Here is an 18,786-nt window from a genome sequence, read left to right as displayed (position 1 = left end):
GTTGTTAGTTTTACCGTCACACCTCAAACCGCCAAAGTTACAGCTGGTACATGTGATGAATACTTAGCTGAAATGGAAGAGGCCGAATGTGACAGGAAATGCTCACATACCCTGGGAAGGTGCGGGAAGGGGTCAGCTCAGGCTGTAATAGTGAGCTGGGGTGGGTGGGGTGTCTGAGACCCCACCCCAGCCCCACCTTAAAAAATGAAAAGATGGAGAAAAGTACTGTAGGATTCTGCTCAGGATTCAGTCAACACATGCTCTGCATGGGGTGGGGACTTCGCTTTTGAAGCAGGTCACTGGTCCAAACACACACACACACACACACACACACACACACACACACACACACACACACACACACACACACACACACACACACACACGGATTTAAAACGTGCAGACACCAGAGCCATGTTAGAGGACCAGGACTAACCACACACAAACTTCATGCCAGACCCATGTGACAAAGTAGCTTCCACTGCCACCTCTGCTTCGGGCCTTACCGCCACAGTCCACGCTGGGCTTTCGTTTCCATTTTCTGCAGGAAGAACTGGCTCCACAGCCAGTCACTTGTCAGGGTCAGAGCAAGTGACTCAGGGCACCCTGACTTCTGAGCTGGCCAGGCACAAAATGATCACACTCTGCCTTAGACAGGGAGGAGTTTGTGGGGGGGCCGAGGTGAAACTGAACACCTCTACAAACCCAGCACCCCTATCAGCTCCACCCTAGGATGCCTCCTCAGAGGAGCCTTCCCCTGATCACCCTAACTGTTCCCAGATCTACGGCCCCTACCACAGCAGCTCAGGCTGCCATGAAACTCAGGGCAATACCCCTGCCTCAGCCTTCTGGGTACGAGGACCACAGGCATGTCTATCAGCTTTGACTTGCACTCTCAAGTTGTATTCAGCATCTACTAAGTATTCAGCTGACTCTGCTGATGGCTGGCAGTGCATGGTGGTGTCTGTGGGAACAAACATGACCATTATCACGGCAGTAACAGAGTTCTTTTCACACACAGAAAACAAACCTTACAGTGAAGACACTAACTGCACACAGGGTGACAGCTAGGGAGGTCCCAGACTGCAAACCAGATGTGGGTTGACCACAGAGCCCACATGTCACAGCCACTAGGCCAATGTGGTGAGATGTTTCCACTCGCCTGTCTGCAATGACATGGGAGTCCCTTAGTGCTGCAAGCAACAGCTTTGTCCTCCTCCTCCAAATGCCATGGGGACATAGTCTCCACTCAGCCATCCCTCTGTAAGAGTGCAAAAGCAGGAGCAGAAAGAAGCAGGCTTCATGTGCCCTCTGTACAGTGCTCTTGTTTCTTGCCCTCAACGAGAAGGCAGGAGAAAAAAAAACCTGCCAAAGCTGTCAATGTACCCTAAGTGTGGTTAATACTGTGACATTCATTCCTGAGTGTTTTCCAAGACTGTGAACCCACAGAGGCCATGGGATCCAAGGAACACAAAACAAAACAGACAATAGTGGTGAAAAAGCAAACCGCAAAAAAACCACTTTAATCACAAGCTAACAGCGCCAGGTGCAATGTCTGGGGACAGACTCTGGGTACAATGCTGTGTGGCAACCACACACTCACACGCGGCTCTGAGAAGGCCCCCTAGGGGGACTTACCTTCAGGGACTGAGCCAAGGGGGGAAAGGGGCAGCCCCAGAATGGGGACGGAGATACCCCATGGGGAAAGGCGCTACTTCTTGGCAAAAGAGATCTTCATGGCATTGTTCTGAGTGATCTTAAAGCCTTGCAGGGCATCTCGTGCTGCCCCAGCCTGCACCTCGTTGTCAAACTCCACGAAGGCGATGTCGTGCCGTCCAGGGACCAGACGCACCTCCTTGAATCCAGGGAACCTGGGAGGGAACAGCAGACCTCAGAGACCCACCTCAGCATTCCCCTAACGTTTCAGCACCAACAAAATGACAGAGAATACAGATGCTAAGCTTCCCATGATGCATAGCACAGACCACATACTGAAAGATTACCTGGACAAAATCCCTCTCATAAACACCATCAAATGAAAGTCTTTTGTTGTTTTTCGAGACAGGGTTTCTCTGTATTGCTTTGGAGGCTGTCAGCCAGGGCTACACAAAAAAACCCTGTCCCAGAAAATAAACACACAAGTAAGAAAGGAAGGAAGGAGGGAGGGAGGACCCAGCTACAGCTACACAAAGAAACCTTTTCTTAAAAAACAAAAAGAACCATCCAAGTCAAGTACAGGTCACACCTGAGAGATGGAGACATGAAAATGGCCAGCTTGAGCTATATAACCTGTCTGTTTTTATCTTGAAGAAGCAGAGGGGAGGGGTGGTGAGGACTCAGCAGTTAGAGCAAGAACTGATTTGCAGAGAACCCAAGTTTAGCCCCTAGCACCAAGGCCAGGTAGCTCAAAACTGCCTAAAACTCAGGGATATCTGACACCTCTGGCAGACACATGCATAATTAAACACAAAGCTAAGAGAGTCCTTAAAAGCCCTCCACACTCCAGGGATGACGATCCCTTCACAGGCTAACCCACGCAGGGCTAACCCAGCCCACATTCTGCTACTCTTTACTTCCCCTTGTCCTGCGCCTCCCAACGACACACACAAAGGCAGCGCAGGCCCCCAAGCGCGGTGCCCACAGCACGGCATGCTCCTACGCCCATCTTCCTTCCCTGTTCACGTCTTCAGCCGCCGGCCCTGCCACACTAGGATGGCCACGGGAACACCGGAACCCACCCGCCCAGCCACAAGCCCCACTCACTGGTTGAAAAGCATGGACAGCATGAGCTCGTTGGTCTCCTCGGGCAGGTTGGTGAGGAACAGGATGTGATTGGGTGGATTCTCGGAGAGCTGTGGGGAGAGATGGCTGCCAGTGAGTGGGGTACCGAGAAGGATGCCTGGTAACGCACCCTGTCACCACCCTGTGCAGAGTGGCTGTCACATGCTCCCTAGCACACACATTGCCAACCATCCCCCCGCAGCCAGGGCCCCAGAGACTGCAGGCTGATGGCAACAGAGACCTTCCAGCTTTAGACACTCCTGTGTGCAGGGACTAGGACAGGACTAGGACAGAACTCGGTTCATGCACGCACTACACCTAGATGCAGACCTTGACTTAACTTCATCCTGCTCCCCCAGACCAACACACAAGTGTCTGTCCCAGGACGACTCACCAGAGCCACCCCCACCTGACCTAAGAGTCCCATGGAACCCCTCTACTTCTACTCCCAGCCCATGCTTCTAAGACCTTAGGGTGGGGTCGGGCCACTTACAGGCTGGGCAGGCGGCATCTGTCCAGGCATGAGCTGCTGTGGGGGCATGGCCCCAGGGGGGATCTGGCCAGGAGCAAGGCCCGGTGGTGGGATCATGCCAGGTGGCGGCATGTAAGGAGGCTGGCCTGGCATGTGGTGCATGATGCGGGGTGCCTGAGTCATCGGTGGCATACCCTGTGGAGAAAAGCGCAGGACTGATGGCTTACAGGTCAAGCAAGGTCACAGCTCCCACAATGCAAAGGAGCAGAGATAGGAGACAGAAAGAGAAGACCCACACCTGAAATGGTAAAAAACAACACCCAAGAACACCAAAAAGCAAAACTGAAGACTTGGATTCAAGAATCCTAAACCAGGTATTTGCAAAAGTTAAAGATTAGAGTATGCCCCCACTTTGTTCAAATGCCTAAAAAGAAACTAGGGAGAGGTTGGAGAAATGGCTCAGTGTTTAAGAGGGGGGTATCACAACAGTTTGGTTCCTAGCACCCAGTCAGGCAGCGCACAACTTCTGGGATTCTAGCTCTAGAGGACCCAACGCCCTCTTCTGGCCTCCACAGGCACCGCACTTATGAGCACATATGTCCACATCAGTCACAAGTAAAAAGCAACCTCTTTCCTTCGAGACATGGTCTCACTATGGAGCATGGCTGGCCTGGAACACACAAGGCTCTGCCTTCCTGCTGGGATTAAAGGTATGCACCCCACACCTGGCCCAAAACTCAGATCTTCAAAGAGGCCTGGAGGGGTGGCTCAGTGGTTAAGAGCACTGCCCGTTCTTCCGGAGGACTAACTAGGGTTCAATTCCCAGCATATACACGGAAAATAACACACACACACACACACTAAAAGCAAACATGAGAACCAGCAAACGTATAAAAAGAAAGAAACGAGAACTAGCAACCTGGCTCAGCAGGCAAAGGCAGCTGCCTCCAAGCCTGACAACCCCGTTCAACCTCCAGCATGTAGCTGGCAGAGAACCGGCCTCAACAAGCTGTCCTCTGGCCTCCACTCATGTGCCATGGCATGAACACTCAGACACACACAGCAAACGAAAGTGTAATCTAAACAATCCACAGGCGGGAAGGACAGAGGGATGATCAGCTGGACACAGACACCACCACTAGCTGCTAAGCATGACCCAGTCTGAGAGCCATGAGACAGAGACTGCAGGAGGGGCAAAATCCAGCCATCTTTTCTTCTACGCAGTGACCCACTGCTCTGTACTCACCAAGATCACAAAGCCACTTGGAAGGTTCCCTTAGAACCTTTATTGGGTCTGCTGTCATATTCAGGTCCACCATGATCTCAACCTTCCAAGTGCTAGAACTGCAGGCTACCACCCCGCCATGAGTTAACTGACAATATACAAGGGGATTTTCCTTCTTTCATTTCTGGTGCTGGGGATTGAACCCCTCATTAACCTCCCTCCCTCCCCTCTCCTATGACAGGTCATCTTGAAGGCTGGAACTCTAGAACCCTCTACAGTCCTGGATAACTCTCCAGAATTGGTTCCCTCCTCCTACCATAGGACCCAATGACAGAACTTAAGTTGCCAGGCCAACACTTTTATGGTAAAAGCAGAGCTACAGTGACCATGTTAGTTTGCCCTACATCAGTGCTCAGACACTCAACCTTCTACCCAGCTTTGGATTTACCTGTATGGACGACAGCTTTACTTATTAACACCAAAAACAACGGATTCTCCTTCATTCTTTCTCATGCTTGTACTAGGGATTGAATGCAGGGCCTCCTACAGGCTAAATCAATTGTTTTGCTTTCTAATGTCTCTAAGTTAACTTTGCCTATTATTTCTAACAGTAGGGTGATAATAACTTTTGACTTTCTGTAGTCATGGACTTACTGAATGCACATTTTCTCCCCCCCCCCCCCAGTCTTCCTTCTCTCTCTCAAGGAAAGACACACAGAAAAAAGCCAAAATCAAGAGAAGCAGGCGGCACATGTGCAAAAGGACAGACCTTCAAAAACCATCAAGTGTACCCTGGGGCACTCAAGAGACCCTCCCCCACACGGCCCACTGGCCCTCAGTCTACATTCCCTCCACCACACGGCCCACTGGTCCCTCAGTCGACATTCCCTCCCCCACACGGCCCACTGGCCCCTCAGTCTACATTCCCTCCCCCACACGGCCCACTGGCCCCTCAGTCTACATTCCCTCCCCCACACGGCTCACTGGCCCACTGGGACGAGTCCCCTCAGTCTACACCAGGCCACATGGCTGAAGGCCTGACACACACTCCTGTGCCCCGGCTTACCGGTACAGGCTGGACAGCGCCCACCACAGGGGCAGCTGCCCCGCCCTGAACAGCCTTTTTGGCAGCTGGTGTCTCCTGACTCTTGGGCTTCCTCTTCTCACGTTTGCGGTCCCTCTCCACAAAGGTGCCCTTCATCTTGGCAATGATGTCTGAGTCAGTCTTGGCGTACTGGATGCGCTACCGATCGGAGCAGAAAGGTCAAGGCCATGGAAATCAGAAGAAAACTTCAAGAGTTCAAAATGAGACCTCACAAGGAAATTGCTAAGAAAAATTATAGACTGCTTGGCCACAACTTCATCTGTAAAATGGGAGTATTTTCCACTTGGCAAGATTGTGGTAGGAACTTAGTAGGTCTAAGTGCCTGGAAGCAGCAGTCCCCTGATTAAATAAGCAGCTACTAACTGTAAGTTAGACTAAGTGCTTACAACTTTCCTATGAAGAACCCAGACATATGCTTATACACACAAAAAATAAAATACTTAAAAAAAGAGTTAAAAAAAAACTGCCAGGCATTAGTAGCACATGCCTTTAACCCTAGCACTCGGGAGGCAGAGGCAGGCAAATCTCTGTGAGTTCGAGACCAGCCTGGTCTACAGCACGAGTTCCAGGACAGCCTCCAAAGTCACAGAGAAACCCTGTCTCGAAAAAAAAAAAAATTGAGACAGGGAGACAGGGTCTCACTATGTAGCTGGCTGGTCTGGAATCCCCTATGTAGAACAGGCTGGCCTGGAGACCCATCTGCCTCTGTCTCCCTAAAATTAAAAGCATGCCCAGCAATAATTTTTTTTTGAAGTCCCATGCTCAGAAGGGGAACTGGTACATTGCAAAGTGAACTTTTCAGATCTAATGCTTAGGAAAAGGGAGGGGAACCAGATCTCATGGACACATGGAAGCTAAGGGATGGGAAAGCTGGGCCTAGGACTCTAGCTGCTGAGAGATAGAGAGGGAGAAGACAGGCCACATGGACAAGGGGGACCCTCTGTGCTTTCCAAGAAGCTGAGGCAGTGTTGATGACTGATGGGCGCTCTCCAAGGCCCTGTGGTGTAGAGACAGGCCTGGGGGAGAGGGGAGCACATGTGGAGCCAGGTGACAAAGGCAGCAGGGAGAGCACACAGGCATAAAGAAGAACAGGCTTAGGGAACCCTTTGTTCACTCTGGTTTGGGCCTATTTTTGCAAGTTTTAGTCACACTTTAGGATTCTGGCATTATGCTGGCCCGCCCGTCACCTGGCAGAATGCACTCAGGCAGGGTTCCATGATTGCGTAGTCTGCACGCAGGTGCAAAGGACCCCTTTAAAAGACAGACCCCGCCCACTTATGCTGTCTTTTCCAGCTCTTTGCTGGCTTCTCTCTCCCACTGTTCCTCTGGGGCAGACTGAACTTTTCCTGTCTATCTCCCTCCTCTCTCTGTGTCTCTACCTCCTTTCTCTCTCCCCCCCGCTTCCCCTCTAATAATGAGCTTCTCACTAAGCTCTGTCTGCCGGGTATGTCTGTCCCTCTGCCTCGGTCACCCTCACACTTTATCACAACAAAAGCTCCCATTCTATACTCCAGGTTGGGTTAGAATTCTTGGTGATCCTCCTGCCTCAGCCTCCTACACGTAGCCAGAGCCACCATGCTCAGTTTCGTGACCATTTGGTATCCCCGCAGCCCCAGTATAAGGAACCCCGAATGTAAAGGACCAGGCAAGAGAAAGTACACAGGCCACAGGTCCACACCCTCCTAGTTCCCTACAGCCTCCATACTCAAGATGCTCACCATGGGCTTGTCGTAGAACGGGAAGCCCTGCATGGAACGCAGGGCATTAGTGGCGCTGCTGACCTCCTTGAAAATGACAAAGGCCTGGCCCCTCATCTTCAGGCTCCGAGACACCAGGATATCCAGGATCTGGCCAAACTGCGAGAAGATGGCATACAGGGACTTCTTGAGCTCTGCATTCAGGGAAACAAGACACTGTGACAAAAGGCCTGCGTACTGTGTCCTGGAATCTGCACTATCCTTAGAATGGAGAGCCCAAATGAGGGACCACTGCCAACTGACAGAATACCCAGAATGCTACAGCACAAGAACCCACAATAGCTGGGCGGTGGTGGAGCATGCCAGCGCTCGGGAGGCAGAGACTAGCCTGGTCTACAGAGCAAGTTCCAGAACAGCCAAGGCTACACAGAGAAACTGTCTTTTAAAAAGCCAAAACACACTACTAAACTAAACAAAAACCCCCAACCAACCCGCAATAACAGAAACAGCCAGGAACCACTCAAGCGGGCTTGCTTACGTGGACAGCAGCAGCACCTGCTCTACACTCGCTGTCCAAATACAAGCACAAGCCCTTCTTTTGGCCGCCAGGCCTCCAGCTGAGCTAGCTTCCCGGGCCTGTCCTAGGCCTGACAAGCCCCCACCCTTTTTCTGAGACAGGGCCTGATACTACAACCTCAAACTCTGAGCAAGCCCAACTATCTTTCAGAATACTACTTCCAAAGTGATGGGCAAAGGGGCCAGTGACATGCTGGCAGAACCTCCACATCACAGCCTCGTGACCCTGAGTGTGACCTCAGGTACACACAGCGGAGACTGCCTCCCTAGAGTTGTCCTGATCAAACGTGCATCCACATTCATAGACACACACAAACTAAATACAGAAAAATACTTGCTTCTGTTTACTTTCTGTATGTGTGCCAGAATTTAGCCTTTGCAGAATAGTAAATATTCTACTCCAGGACCTTATTTCCAGGCAAGAAATGAATTATTTGGTGTGGGGTTTTATTTAAAATTGTATAACCTTGCCGGGCGGTGGTGGCACACGCCTTTAAGCCCAGCACTTGGGAGGCAGAGGCAGGTGGATCTCTGTGAGTTCGAGGCCAGCCTGGTCTACAAGAGCTAGTTCCAGGACAGCCTCCAAAGCCACAGAGAAACCCTGTCTCAAAAAACCAAAAAAAAAAAAAAATGTATAACCTTTAAATGTGTGTATTATACAACACATATAGTTGTTGTTTTGTTTTTTTTGAGATAAGGTTTCTCTGTGTAACAGCCTTAGCTGTCCTGTAACTCACTCTGTAGACCAGACTGGTCTCAAACTCACAGAGATCCAACTGCCTCTGCCTCCCAAGTGCTGGGATTAAAGGCATGCTCCACCATCACCCAGCTAATATTTTTATTTTATTTGTGTGGGTATTTTGCCTGCAGAAGCCAGAAGAGAATGTCATATGTCCCCTGGAACTGGAGTTACACACTTAAAACCTCCCCAGAGTGCTGGTAATCAAACTCAGGTACTCTGGAAGAGCAAGCAATGTTTTAAACCACTGAGCCATCTCTCCAGGCCAAGTAGGTTTCTCCGTTGCTGAGGTTCAAAACCCAGAGCCTTACCCATGCTAGGCAAGACTAATACTACTTGCATTCCTCAATCCTTTTGGCGTCAGGCATGGTCTTGCTATGTATCGTAGGCTGGTCCGGAAGTCAAGATTCTCCTGTCTCAGTCTCCTGAGTACTGGGATTACAGGCCTACACCACCACACCAGAAGACATAGTCTTTGGTTTCTTTTTCACTTGTTCTGATCGTGTTGCCCTCTGGGAGTCCCTCTCTCTAAGTAACAGAATTATAGCTGTCTGCCGTTCAAGCAGTCCAAGAGTTTGCTTAACTAACTAGAATCCCACACTTATGTCCCAACCACTTTTCTTGGTATTTGATCTCAGGGAAGTTATGCCACCCAGAATTCTAACGTCTTAATCTGAGAGACTTGTGAGAATTAAATACATCTAAGAGTACAGAATCCTGTTACACGGCACTCATTACCCATCACTTCCGTGTGTTCTTTGCTCTGTGGCTAATCACTAAGACCAATGCCAGAGGCCAGAGACAGCGTCATGATAGCAGACTCGCTGGTCTTGATAGAATGATCCCAAAAGGCTTCACAGAAAGGAGGGGCCGGTGAGCTTAAACCTTCAAAATTATCAGCAATGTGCAGGTTAAGCAGCAGAGTGTAAAACGGTTAAGGGTGTATTGGAAACCAAGGGCTCAGTAGGTACAGAGGCCAAAGTTAACTCTTAACAGGCTGAACGGGGAGGCTGAGAAAGGAGAGTGGGTGCTGGGTGTAGAGGGGTCAGCTCATGTGAGATCACCTAGCGGCCAGGCTTTCCCGAGAACTTACCATCCTTCTTGATCTTCTCATTGAGATTGTTGATATAAATAGTGTGGTTGGGACGGGTCTCAGGAACTGCCATGGTCTCAGATGCTCAGGGACGGCTTAAAGGGAGAGAAAGAGGCGACTTCAGCTCTACGGTTTCCCAAAATTCTTTGTTCAAAGGGCTAATGGGCTCTGCTCGGGGATCCTTGCAGGAGGAGTTGGGTTAAGACGGGAACTGGGGAGGGATGGCACGGCTTGGCGACAAAGCCAGCGCAGCGTAGGACTCCGCGCCTCCAGCCCGCGTGCTAAGGGGGGGGGGATCTAGAGAGCAACTACGAATCCCAGAATGCTCCACGAGTCCCGGCGGGCGGGGCGTACCCAGCGGCGATTCCCATTAGTCCACGCGCTCGAACGGCGGCCAAGGAGGAAAAAGAAGAACCCGGATGTCGGGGCCAGTTAAGAAAGTAGGGACCGACTTGGGACATCCCGGCCTCTCCAAGAGCGGCCCAAGGCCCGACGCCAAGCGCTCCACCCGCCTCCGCAGCGCCGACGGGCGTCTACACCGCGGGAACTCACCACCTGAACCGCCGCGCCGGCCACGCTACTCCGCTCAGACACACAGCGTCCCGTCCCCGGCTTCTCCCCGCCGCGAGACGCCCTCCGCGCGCGAGCTCGGTAAGTCCCGGCTGCTCCCGGCCTCGGCGCCTGCCCAAGACCCGCACGCAGGGGTTCCCGCCTCAGCGCTAAGCCCCGCCCCCTCCCCCAGGGTGACCGGACCAATCAAAGACGGCTCCGAGCTCTCGGCCAATCGGGACGCTGCGGGAGCCCTAGCGCCGCCTTTCGGGAGCCACGCCTCTTCCCCTTCCGCCAGTAGCCTCGGGTCACGTGGTCGCCCAGCCGCGGCCTGAGAGAGGACGCTGGAGGCTGGCGGGGCCGACGCCGTTAGTTCCCGGCGGGAAACGTGTACAAGTGCCCGCGTTCCGTTCCGCAGACGGGCACCCTTGACCGCTGAGCGTCTGTAGCTCTGGCCCCGCCCACCGCCGGGCTGGTTTCCCGGCCGCGTGCCCTTTTTTAACCTCTTGACCTCTAGCTCCTGGGGTCATCTATAAGGTTCCAACCTCGAGCCCTGGACGTGAGATGAGGCACGTTACCCCCACACTTACCCCGGGTCTGAGCCTCCTTGTTACAGAAATGGAGAAACGAGATGGCTCTAGTGGATGAGATGTCGCCTACAACATATCCCTCCTAATGAAGCCCATCCCCGTAGCGCAGCCCACCCTGGGGAGCCTTCATCATTGGGCTCAGCCCAGTTCCTGTGGACACCGTTTGAAGTACTAACCCCGGTCCTCCCAGGCCAACTGCTCAGGCACCGTATCCCTCAAATCAACGCTGACTTTTACCTTGTTTCTAATCCAGATTTCTATGTGCCGGCCTGAATACCCCATCCAGTTGCTCTAAAAGCTGAAGTCTCCGCCCTCGAGAGATTTGAGAGGGTCCCCTTTCTCATCAGCTCTTACCGAAGACCCCACATGACTTCCTTCCCCCTAAGGCCCACGGTCCCGGAACCCCAAGACCCCAACATGCAGCCTCCGTTACCCCCAAGTCCCCTGGACGTGGCTTTGCCACCCCCTCCCTGTGGTCTCCAGGCTTCTGTCCCACCGCCGCCACCCCCACCCCCACCCTGTGCCGTGGGGGTTGCTTCCCCTCATGTCTACGGCCTGGAGAAGAGCCGGCTCCTGAAGGAGGCCTTGGAGAAGGCTGGCCCAGCCCCCAGAGGCAGGGACGATGTGCGGAGGCTCCTCAAGCTCCACAAGGACCGGTAGGTAGGCTTCCCAGACCCCCACACCACCCCAGGTCTCACCCAGACACCTGTCTCCAGACCACTTCAGCCACCCCATCTCAGGGTTCCCGGTTCCTTCCTCTCAAACAGCCAGATGCCTTAGGTCTCCTACCTAGCTCTTCGCCGCTTGACCTCTAGCAGTAGAGAGAGCAGCTGCTGCTCGTGCCTGGTTCTAAGGCAGTGACTCCCAGGGTAGCCAGGGTGGTGATAACGGGGCCCAAAGGAAGTGTGTGTCTCAGTGGTGGCTCCTGAGAGCACAGCTGCTACAGGCGCTGGAGAGCGAGCTGTGGAGGCCTCTGCCGCGAGGGCGACAGCGCCCGCACAGGTCTACAGTAAAGACGTGTTGTTTTCAGAGGACTAGCAGAGCAGGACAAGCAGCAGCCCACACAGCCTGGGGCGGGCTGGGTGGAGGAATCTGGACTGTCTGGGGTCTCTGATGAGCTAGAGAAAGGCTTTGCTCAGAACTGCACTTCAGTGAGGGATGCGGATCCCAAGAAGAAAGTGAGGCAGCAGGGACACAGGCAGGCAGGGAGGAGGGTAGAGAAGACACCACAGGCCCTGTCCAAACCGGTACAGAGACGCCCAGTGCCTGGCACAGGGCACATGCCTGTAATCCCAGAGCTGAGTTCCGGACCACACCGAGCTGCATGGCCAGACCTTGTCTTGGAGGGAGGGGTGAGGAGAGAGGGATCGAGGGAGGGAGGGAGGGGTGAGGAGAGAGGGATCGAGGGAGGGAGGGAGGGGTGAGGAGAGAGGGATCGAGGGAGGGAGGGAGGGAGGGAGGGGGAGGAATCTTAAACTCCCCAACCACACTTCTAAGCACACCAAGTGCCCCAGCCACCATATGCACGTTGAATGCAGACAGCCCATCATACCATATAGGTGATTAAAAGGATCAAAAGGGTTTGCTTACTTTGCTATGTTTCTTAGGCTGTTTCTAGTTATTTTTTTTGGGGGGGTGGTATTTGTTTGTCTGAGATAGACTCTCATGTAGCCCAGGCTGACCTCAAACTCTATGTAGCTGAGCACACCGACATATTGCCATCACCAGCTGTTCAGTGGTGTTCGAGACAGGGTTTCTCTTTGGGGCCCTGGCTGGCCTGGAGCTCACTCTGTAGACCAGGCTGGCCTTGAACTCAGAGATCCACCTGTCTCTGCCCCTCCAAAGTGCTGGGATTAAAGGTGTGCGCCACCATACTGGTCTGTTTTTTAAAATTTTTGACCCAGTGTCATACTCTGTAGGCCAAGCTGATGGAAAGTCTGTGTAGCCCAGGCTAGCCAGAAACTCAGTGACAGTCCTGCTTATGCTTCCAAAGTGCTGATATTACAAGCATGAACCACCACGTGTGGCCGAGTTTCTACGTGTTTGTTGCTCTCAGCAACCGCAAGCTGAGACTCTTGGAGGGCTGGAAAGACGACTCGGGGTCTGGAGCCCTCACTGCTCTTGCAGAGGACCTCAGTTCGGTTCCCAGCACCCACATGGCGTGCCGCCTCCTGTGATCCCTGCAGGCACCCACACCTGTGGTACACACTCATGCAGATACACGTAAGTCAAAGGGAGTCTCAGATGAAGGAACGCTGAAGCTCCCAGGGGCAGTCACTTTGCCCCGGCTGGGAGAAGGGAGAGGTCTCCATTGAACTCCAGTAGGGGACTGGGCACCTCTAAGCACCAGGTGTGCTCAGGAGTTATCTCCATCTGAGAAGCTGGAGTGCTGTGTGAGCATCCCCGCCACCACCCTGGCTTAGCTCCCACTGGCCTTGGAATAGGAAAAGGAAGCAGCCGGCCAGGAGCCTCTAGGGACTGAGATCACAGGAACCACGTGGGTGCCCCAGGGCAGGGCCTGCTCAGATTCATCTTTGAGGTGATCTCTTGGGCCTGAAGCATATAATCAGCTGGCTTTACTCAAGGCTGAATTAATGTCTATGTGTGTGCTGCAGTGTTTGGGTCAGAAAACACCTTGCCTGAGTCAGTTCTCTCCTTCCAACATGTGGGTCCTGGGATTTGAACTCAAGTTGTCAGGTTTGGCAGCAGGCGCCTTTGTCCACCGAGCCAACACACCACACCCCACACCCCCCAGACCTGGTGGGGAGAATGATCAGGCACTGGTCATGGTGGCACACCTGTAATCCCAACACCGGGGAAAATAAGGCAGAAAAATTGCCATTGGTTGGAGGCTAGCCTAGGCTACATTTGGAGATAATGTGTACAAAAGAGAGAGAGAGAGAGAGATCTTAGCATTTGGGTATAAAACATATACCTTCTAGAAATTTCCTCATATAAATCTTTGTGACTCCTGGTTGCATGGGTTCTGCATGTGCTCTTTGTCTTTCAAGGCCTGTGAGAAGCAGCAGGAAACAGGCAGAATGATGGCCTCCGCTGCCACCTGGGAAAACTGAGGCGGGGTCAGCACTGCCTCAGCAGTCGAGTAGCCCTGAGGCCTTAGGACAGATTGCTCAGTCCCCAGGGTGTGTCCTCAGAGCTGCGCCCTGCTGACTTGTCATCGCTCTGCTTCAGGTTTCGAAGTGACTTGCAATGGGTCCTCTTCTGTGCCGACCTGCCCTCCCTCATCCAAGAAGGCCCTCAGTAAGTGCCCATCGCCCTGATGCAAGAGCCAGGCCAGCCCTCTGAGGCCAAGCTGGCACTGAGGGGCAAGCATTTCCCCAGGCATCCTGGGGAGGAGGGAGAGAAAGCAGGGCATTTTCCACATCGTGTGTGTGTGTGTGTGTGTGTGTGTGTGTGTGTGTGTGTGTGTAGAGAGAGAGAGAGAGAGAGAGAGAGAGAGAGAGAGAGAGAGAGAGAGAGAGAGAGAGAGAGTGTCACAGAAGAACCGTTCAAACGCTAAATGAATAACTCCCATGAGAGCACAGATGACGTGGTCCATCTTCTCTCCACTTGGGTGCCTGTTCCCAGGAAGCACAGGTTGTCCCCACCTTCAGCCTGTTCTCCCCACCTGGCATGGGCGGGGAGGCAGGTCCCCCAGACAGCACAGCTCCCCCCTCCTCTGAGGTCGGGATTTCAGTAAAGACGTGACATGTGCTGTCTGTCTCTCCCAGGTGTGGACTGGTGGCCCTGTGGATGGCAGGCCGTCTTCTGTCAGCCCCTGACAGCGTCTCTCTAGAAAGACTGGTGCGGGTGGCCGTGGAGAGAGGCTACACGGCGCAGGGAGAGATGTTCTCGGGTGAGTTGGCTAAGCTCACTGGCTCCTCTCTAGGCCAGCTGGGGCCCTGAAGATGCGTGAGGGGTCTCATTCCCTTCTCCCGGTCCATCCCCTACAGTAGTAGACCAAAGTTGTTACCAGGAGAAGTCAAGCCATCTTTATGGCAGAGTGGTTAAACAGTTAACCCTTTATGCCTCACTTATTTTTTTGTATTTGTTTTTTTTTGTAGCACTGGGAACTGAACATAGGGCTGTAAGGCAAGTGTTCTACAAGAAAGCTACACCCCTAGCCTTTCACCAGGGGATTCTAGGCAGGGGCTCTACCACTGAGCCACTTTCCAGCCCCTCACTGGGGGATTCTAGGCAGGGGCTCTACCACTGAGCCACACCCTCAGCCCCTCACTGGGGGATTCTAGGCAGGGGCTCTACCACTGAGCCACACCCCAGCTCCTCACTGGGGGATTCTAGGCAGGAGCTCTACCACTGAGCTCTATTTCCAGCCATTTTTTTCTTTTGAGACATGAGCTCACTAAATTGCTTACCCTGGTCTTGAACTTACTGGGTAACCCAGGCAGGCTTTGAATATTTGATCCTCCTGACTCAATCTCTGTAGTAGCTGGGATTACAGGTCTATGCCATCAGGCCGAGTGTGAGCCTCAGATTCTGAACTTGTACAAATGACAAATCTTTTGAAATGGTTCTCATTCATTCATTCAATCAAGCAGCACTTTCCCTCTCTCTCCCTCCCCACCTTCTCCAGTGGCTGACATGGCCACACTGGCCCAGGAGACGTTGGACTGCCAAGCTGAACTCCTCTGTGGTGGCCTGGGCGGTCCCAACAGAGATCGGATCCTGCAGCACCTCATCACTGGACATCCCTTGCTCTTCCCGCATCCCAGGGACCGGGAGGGAGCAGGGCGGGGATGGTGAAGGGTGGGAACCAGGCCCACACCACAGTTTGTACCTTAACACAAGCTCCAGCTATGATGAGGATTTCAACCATGAACCGTGTCAAAAGAAAGGCCATAAGGCCCACTGGGCAGTGAGCGCAGGTGGGTCCACCCCACCTGTGTCCCCACAAGCTGCTCCCTAGAGCGCCCCGCCCACTCTTCACCCCAGTGGTCCTGTGTCTGCCCTGAGGGTGTGAACAAGGCCTGGGCCGCCTCTTTCCCCTGCTGTACTCAGCAGAAAGCCCGCAGGCACCAGGCCCCTCAAGCATCTCCCAGTTAGCGTTCCCACAGACAGGCGGGGCGAGGGGCTCTCATCTCTGGGCCTGTTGCCCAGGTGGAAATTGAGGAGGTGGGGTAGAGGTGTTGGCTTTCCTCACAGAAGCTCCTTGAGAGGGTCAGGGATACCTCTGGAAGGGAGAGCAGGGCAGCTGATGAGTCCATTAGTGATGGAGGAGGCTGCGGTGCAGTTTGTTCCTGTTGACCCGGAAGCAGAGAGCTCCACCCAGAAACGGAGAGTGGACTGTAACCCTGCACTTGGCTTCAGCCCCGCCCCCGTGGCCCACTCCTCCAGCAAGGCCCTCCCTCCTAAAGGTTCCCCCCTCCCAAAACAGTGCTGCCAACTGAACGCTTAACCCCAAGGGGGGCGCACACACCAACAGTAATCCAAGCTGCCTGACAGGCGTGTGACTCTACAGAACACGGTTGACACTGCGTGTGTCTGTGACCAGCACTCATTCGCATCTGCCCGCCTGTAAGAAGGGCGGATTTGTACACCAGGCCAGGACGGAGGCTCTGCCTGGCTTCCAGATGTGTCTGGCTCTGGGGGTGGGGGTCTTTCTGGGGGCAGCTGGAGATGTTGGGGTCTTTTTTTTTTTTTTTTTTTTTGGTTTTTACGAGACAGGGTTTCTCTGTATTGTTTTGGAGGCTGTCAGTCCAGCCCAGCCTCGAACTCACAGAGATCCGCCTGCCTCTGCCTCCCGAGTGCTGGGATTAAAGGCGTGCGCCACCAACGCCCGGCTTTTTTTTTTTTAAGATTTATTTATTTATTACATATACAGTGTTCTGCCTATATGCTGGAAGAGGGCACCAGATTGAATAATAGATGACTATGAGTCACCATGTGGTTGCTGGGAATTGAACTCAGGACCCCTGGAAGAGCAGTCAGTGCTCTTAACCTCTGAGCCATCTCTCCAGCAGATGTTGGGGTCTTAATTTCAATGCTGTTCCCACTTTCAATGTGCTGAAGAGACAGGACTTTGGATACCTGAGACTTTGGAGCCCGAGGCCCCTGCTCTGTACCCGGAGTCCTAACCTTGTGGCACAGGGGATTCAGGAGCCTTGGCATCTAGCTGTAACCCAGGCAACTCACATCCTCTTCCTGTCCCCCAGGGGTCCTCATAGGTGTGCGGAGTGTGCCAGACCCGGGCTACATGGAAGACTCTGAGTTGCCAGGCCTCTTCCACCCAGTGCCTGGTGCACCCCACCAGCCGCCATCCTTCCCAGAGGAAAGCTCCCCAGGTGCCATCTTCCTTCTCTCCAAGCAGGGCAAGAGTTGGCATTACCAGCTGTGGGACTACAACCAAGTCCGGGATAGCAACCTGCAGCTGACAGACTTCTCTCCTGCCAGGGCCGCCGATGGACGGGTGTACGTGGTACCTGCCGGTGGGGTACAGGCAGGCCTCTGTGGCCAGATCCTGCTGCTTAGACCGCAGGGGTGGAGCCATTAGCTGGGGCTGGGGCACCTGACTCCAAGTTATCTCCATCACCGTTAGCGTGCCTCACTTCATCCCGTGTGACGTCTGTCGTCCAGCCTGTATCTCGAGGACCTCCTGCTAGAAATCTATCATAAGATCACCCCATCTGTGGAGTCACAAGCGTGACCATTGACCAAAGTCTAAATTCATACTTGGGGACTGAGTCACAGCCTGTGGATCGGGACCCTTTCACAGGGTCTCCTAAGACCATTGGAAAACACAGAGATTTACATTATGATTCACAACAGCAAAATTACAGTCATGAAGTAGCAGCAAACATAAGTGCATGGCTGGTGGCCACCACACCATGAAACGCATTCGAAAGGTTGGGACTCACCGAGGGGGAATCTCTGAGTTCAGGACCATCATGGTCTACAAAGCAAACTCCATGCCAGCCAGGGCTGTATAGTGAGACCCTGTCTCAAAAAGCAAAAACAAAAAACAGGTCTCGCTGTGTAGCACTGATGACCTAGAACTCCCTATGTAGTAGACCAGGTTGACCCTAACCTCACAGAGATCTGCCTGACTTTGCTTCCCATATGCTGTGTGTTCCCCATGCCCCAGCCTAGAGGAAGACACTCTCTCTCTCTCTTTTTTTTTTAAGGACAGGGTTTCTATGTAACTTTGAAGCCTATCTTGGAACTCACTCCGTAAACCAGGCTGGCCTCAAACTCACAGAGATCCGCCTGCCTCTGCCTCCTGGGTGCTGGGGTTAAAGGTGTGTGCCACCACCGCCCTGCTGAGGAAGGCTTGATAGTAACTCAGATCCTAGTGGTGATCCTCCCACCTGAATGTGACATCTTCCAGGCCACTTTCAGTTCAGTGGACATCTAAAGAGCCTGGACCCCTGTTACCCATCTCCCTTCTCCTTGGCCTACTTAGACCATTCCTCACCTGCCTGACAGCCATGGCGGCCTTTCAGATACCAAGACTGTAGGTGCCAACAGCAGCCCTGAGCTGGGTGTGGTCTCTCTCCCTGAGCTGGGTGTGGTCTCTCTCCCTGACCTGAGTGTGCTCTCTCTCCCTGACCTGTGAGTGGTGGTCACTCTCCCTGAGCTGGTAAGATGGGCAAAGATGCTTGCCAATCCTGGTGACCCAGGGCCCCTGTAGCGGGGGAGAACTGAGTCCCACAGGTTGTCCCCTCCACGTGGTTGCTGTGGTGTGTGTGCATTCAACACAAACTCAAATATAATTTTAAAAAATTAAAGCTTGCCGGGCGTTGGTGGCGCACGCCTTTAATCCCAGCACTCGGGAGGCAGAGGCAGGCGGATCTCTGTGAGTTCCAGGCCAGCCTGGTCTACAGAGCGAGTTCCAGGACAGCCTCCAAAACAATACAGAGAAACCCTGTCTTGAAAAACAAAAAGAAAACAAAAAAAAAAATATTAAAGCTTATTTCCCCCAACTTCTCCATCTTGGCTCCA

General features: G+C 53.2%; 2 protein-coding genes across 4 annotated transcripts; one reads left to right on the top strand and one right to left on the bottom strand.

Annotated features, from left to right (window-relative positions):
• Window positions 1-1,494: 1,494 nt before the first annotated feature.
• Snrpa (small nuclear ribonucleoprotein polypeptide A) lies at window positions 1,495-10,380 on the bottom strand. Its single transcript, XM_013125607.3, has 7 exons — window positions 10,241-10,380; window positions 9,689-9,783; window positions 7,302-7,474; window positions 5,545-5,721; window positions 3,275-3,448; window positions 2,764-2,852; window positions 1,495-1,871 (listed from the first exon to the last, which is right to left on the bottom strand). The coding sequence occupies exons 2-7, from the start codon at window positions 9,759-9,761 to the stop codon at window positions 1,712-1,714; spliced, it is 846 nt and encodes a 281-aa protein (XP_012981061.1). The 5' UTR covers window positions 9,762-9,783; window positions 10,241-10,380; the 3' UTR covers window positions 1,495-1,711.
• Window positions 10,202-18,572, top strand: CUNH19orf54 (chromosome unknown C19orf54 homolog). Of its 3 annotated transcripts, XM_013125606.3 has the most exons (8): window positions 10,202-10,339; window positions 11,081-11,483; window positions 14,020-14,088; window positions 14,559-14,683; window positions 15,422-15,551; window positions 15,643-15,713; window positions 17,001-17,129; window positions 17,239-18,572. In XM_013125606.3, exons 2-8 carry the CDS (start codon window positions 11,194-11,196, stop codon window positions 17,355-17,357), a joined length of 933 nt encoding a protein of 310 aa, XP_012981060.1. In that variant the 5' UTR covers window positions 10,202-10,339; window positions 11,081-11,193; the 3' UTR covers window positions 17,358-18,572. The 3 variants fall into 3 exon arrangements, with proteins under 3 accessions (XP_012981060.1, XP_005086631.2, XP_040590250.1); XM_005086574.4 differs by having other exon boundaries at window positions 17,001-18,572; XM_040734316.1 differs by lacking the exon at window positions 10,202-10,339 and having other exon boundaries at window positions 11,311-11,487; window positions 17,001-18,572.
• Window positions 18,573-18,786: the final 214 nt, after the last annotated feature.

Source organism: Mesocricetus auratus, unplaced genomic scaffold, assembly GCF_017639785.1.
Source record: "Mesocricetus auratus isolate SY011 unplaced genomic scaffold, BCM_Maur_2.0 Super-Scaffold_100038, whole genome shotgun sequence".
NCBI lineage: Eukaryota > Metazoa > Chordata > Mammalia > Rodentia > Cricetidae > Mesocricetus > Mesocricetus auratus.
Note: the sequence above shows the minus strand (reverse complement) of the source record. Positions and strands in the feature narration are given on the sequence as shown.